At 38.4% G+C, this 1654-nt stretch overlaps 1 protein-coding gene across 1 annotated transcript in view; it reads right to left on the reverse strand.

Moving 5' to 3' along the window:
- The window catches only part of LOC107757059 (NAD kinase-like), a 78499-nt gene that overhangs the window by 76021 nt on the left and 824 nt on the right, over positions 1-1654 (reverse strand). The window contains exon 2 of the mRNA XM_016574430.1: positions 388-566. Within this exon, the coding sequence (XP_016429916.1) occupies positions 388-566 (179 nt within the window). The remainder of the gene's footprint in view (positions 1-387; positions 567-1654) is intronic.

Consider the following 1654-nt stretch of genomic DNA (forward strand, 5'->3'; position numbering starts at 1 on the left):
AAACGTAGTTCTGGGATTTTTAGCTTGTTTACTGTACACCTTGTCACACAGCAGCTTTTAGGCATTGCTCTGTTTTTTGTTATAAGGAGGCAGATTCTCGCAATACAAAGTCAATGGAGAGCGTTGGATTGTTTCCCCCCCCGGTGTGGTCGTGGCCTAAATGCGCTCTGTCTCTATAACGCTTATTGTGAGAGAACTGTCATCAATCATCTGCTCATGATAGTTAGTGGCTGTCCTGAGGAGGGATCAATCATGAGCTGCTCAGAAAATGTGTTGAGTGTTATGGACAGAATGGAAAGGACTAACACTTTGTCAGCTGAAACACACATTAACAGACAAGACTAAAGGCACTTGTTAAGACTATCTTAACAGAGAGTCTTGTTTTACCTGAACTTGGCAGAGCTAGGTGCTGATGGCATAGACATACTCCTGGCTTTAGTTCTGTTCCGGAACACTTTTCCATGGAAAGGCTCCTCACTGCAATCACAGGCTGAGCAACAATAGAGAAAAGGCTCTGATTTTGCATCTGACTTCAGCGTCCACTTAGACTCTACAGAATCCTCCATCTGGATGCAAAAGATGGAACAACAGCAAAATATGAGTGTGAGTTCACAGACTGGATACACATAGAAAGATACAGCCTTTTTTTCTCAGGCCTAACATGCAACATGCTGTGTTCAGGAAAAGAGTTGGGAAAATCACACATAACAGAGAGGAACAATGCTCGGTATATGCTACAACTGTTTAAACTATCTATGTTCCTCATCATACCCTTAGCCTGTTAAAACTGTCTATTAGCAAGCTTTTAAGATATTAGACAAAAAGTCAAATAAAGTTTTTATTTATTTATTTATGAGCTGGGGATTCCCTTCAATTTCAAATTAATCGAGTCTATTTACTGATTTAGTGTTGTGTTTTTAAAGATTCTTAAAGTCTGTGTGAACTGGAAGTTTCTGCCAACTTTAGTTCAGTATGGTGGGATATTTCCTACTGAAATAGAATATTGAATAGAGGGCGGGCTTTTATTTTTGCGCTCCTCCTCTCATCTTTCACTTGCAGCAAACTAGCGGTTGGAGCGGGGTGGTTAAGGATTTTCTGCCCAAGCCGTCAAACGGATGTCATCAGAGAAGGAATGCCATTCCAGAGCGGAAGCAAATGATCAGATTTTGATGAAAGATTACCCAGACAAACCTTTTTTTTTTCAGTGGATTAACTTGCATGGATTAATTGTTTACTTTAAGACTAGCAATGTGTGCTAACAAAATAAATATTGTAAATTTTGATTTCATGCAGACTTTAATGGTTATGAACCACCCATACTCAAGGAGTATATAAATTTGCTGACACAAGGGGGGATTGCATATCCTGCCAGGCTGCCACTGAGAAGTACTTTTAGTTAGTTATCTTTTGCTTTCAGAGGAACCCATGATTGAAAAATACTAACTAAAAGAGAAAAAAAAATTAATTAAAAGTAATTTTTAAAGAAGTAACAAAAAGGTTTTTTTTTGGGGGGGGGGGGTTAACAAAAAAGAAAGGAAATAAAAAGGACTCTACTGCATAAATTTAATAGCACTGTTTATTAGGGCTGTGCAATTATTTCGAAATCGTCATAAAATCGCGATTTGAGCTTGCGCGATTTCTAAATCGCTTTATA

Source organism: Sinocyclocheilus rhinocerous, unplaced genomic scaffold (assembly GCF_001515625.1).
Source record: "Sinocyclocheilus rhinocerous isolate Xijiao unplaced genomic scaffold, SAMN03320098_v1.1 scaffold233, whole genome shotgun sequence".
Taxonomy (NCBI): Eukaryota; Metazoa; Chordata; class Actinopteri; order Cypriniformes; family Cyprinidae; genus Sinocyclocheilus; species Sinocyclocheilus rhinocerous.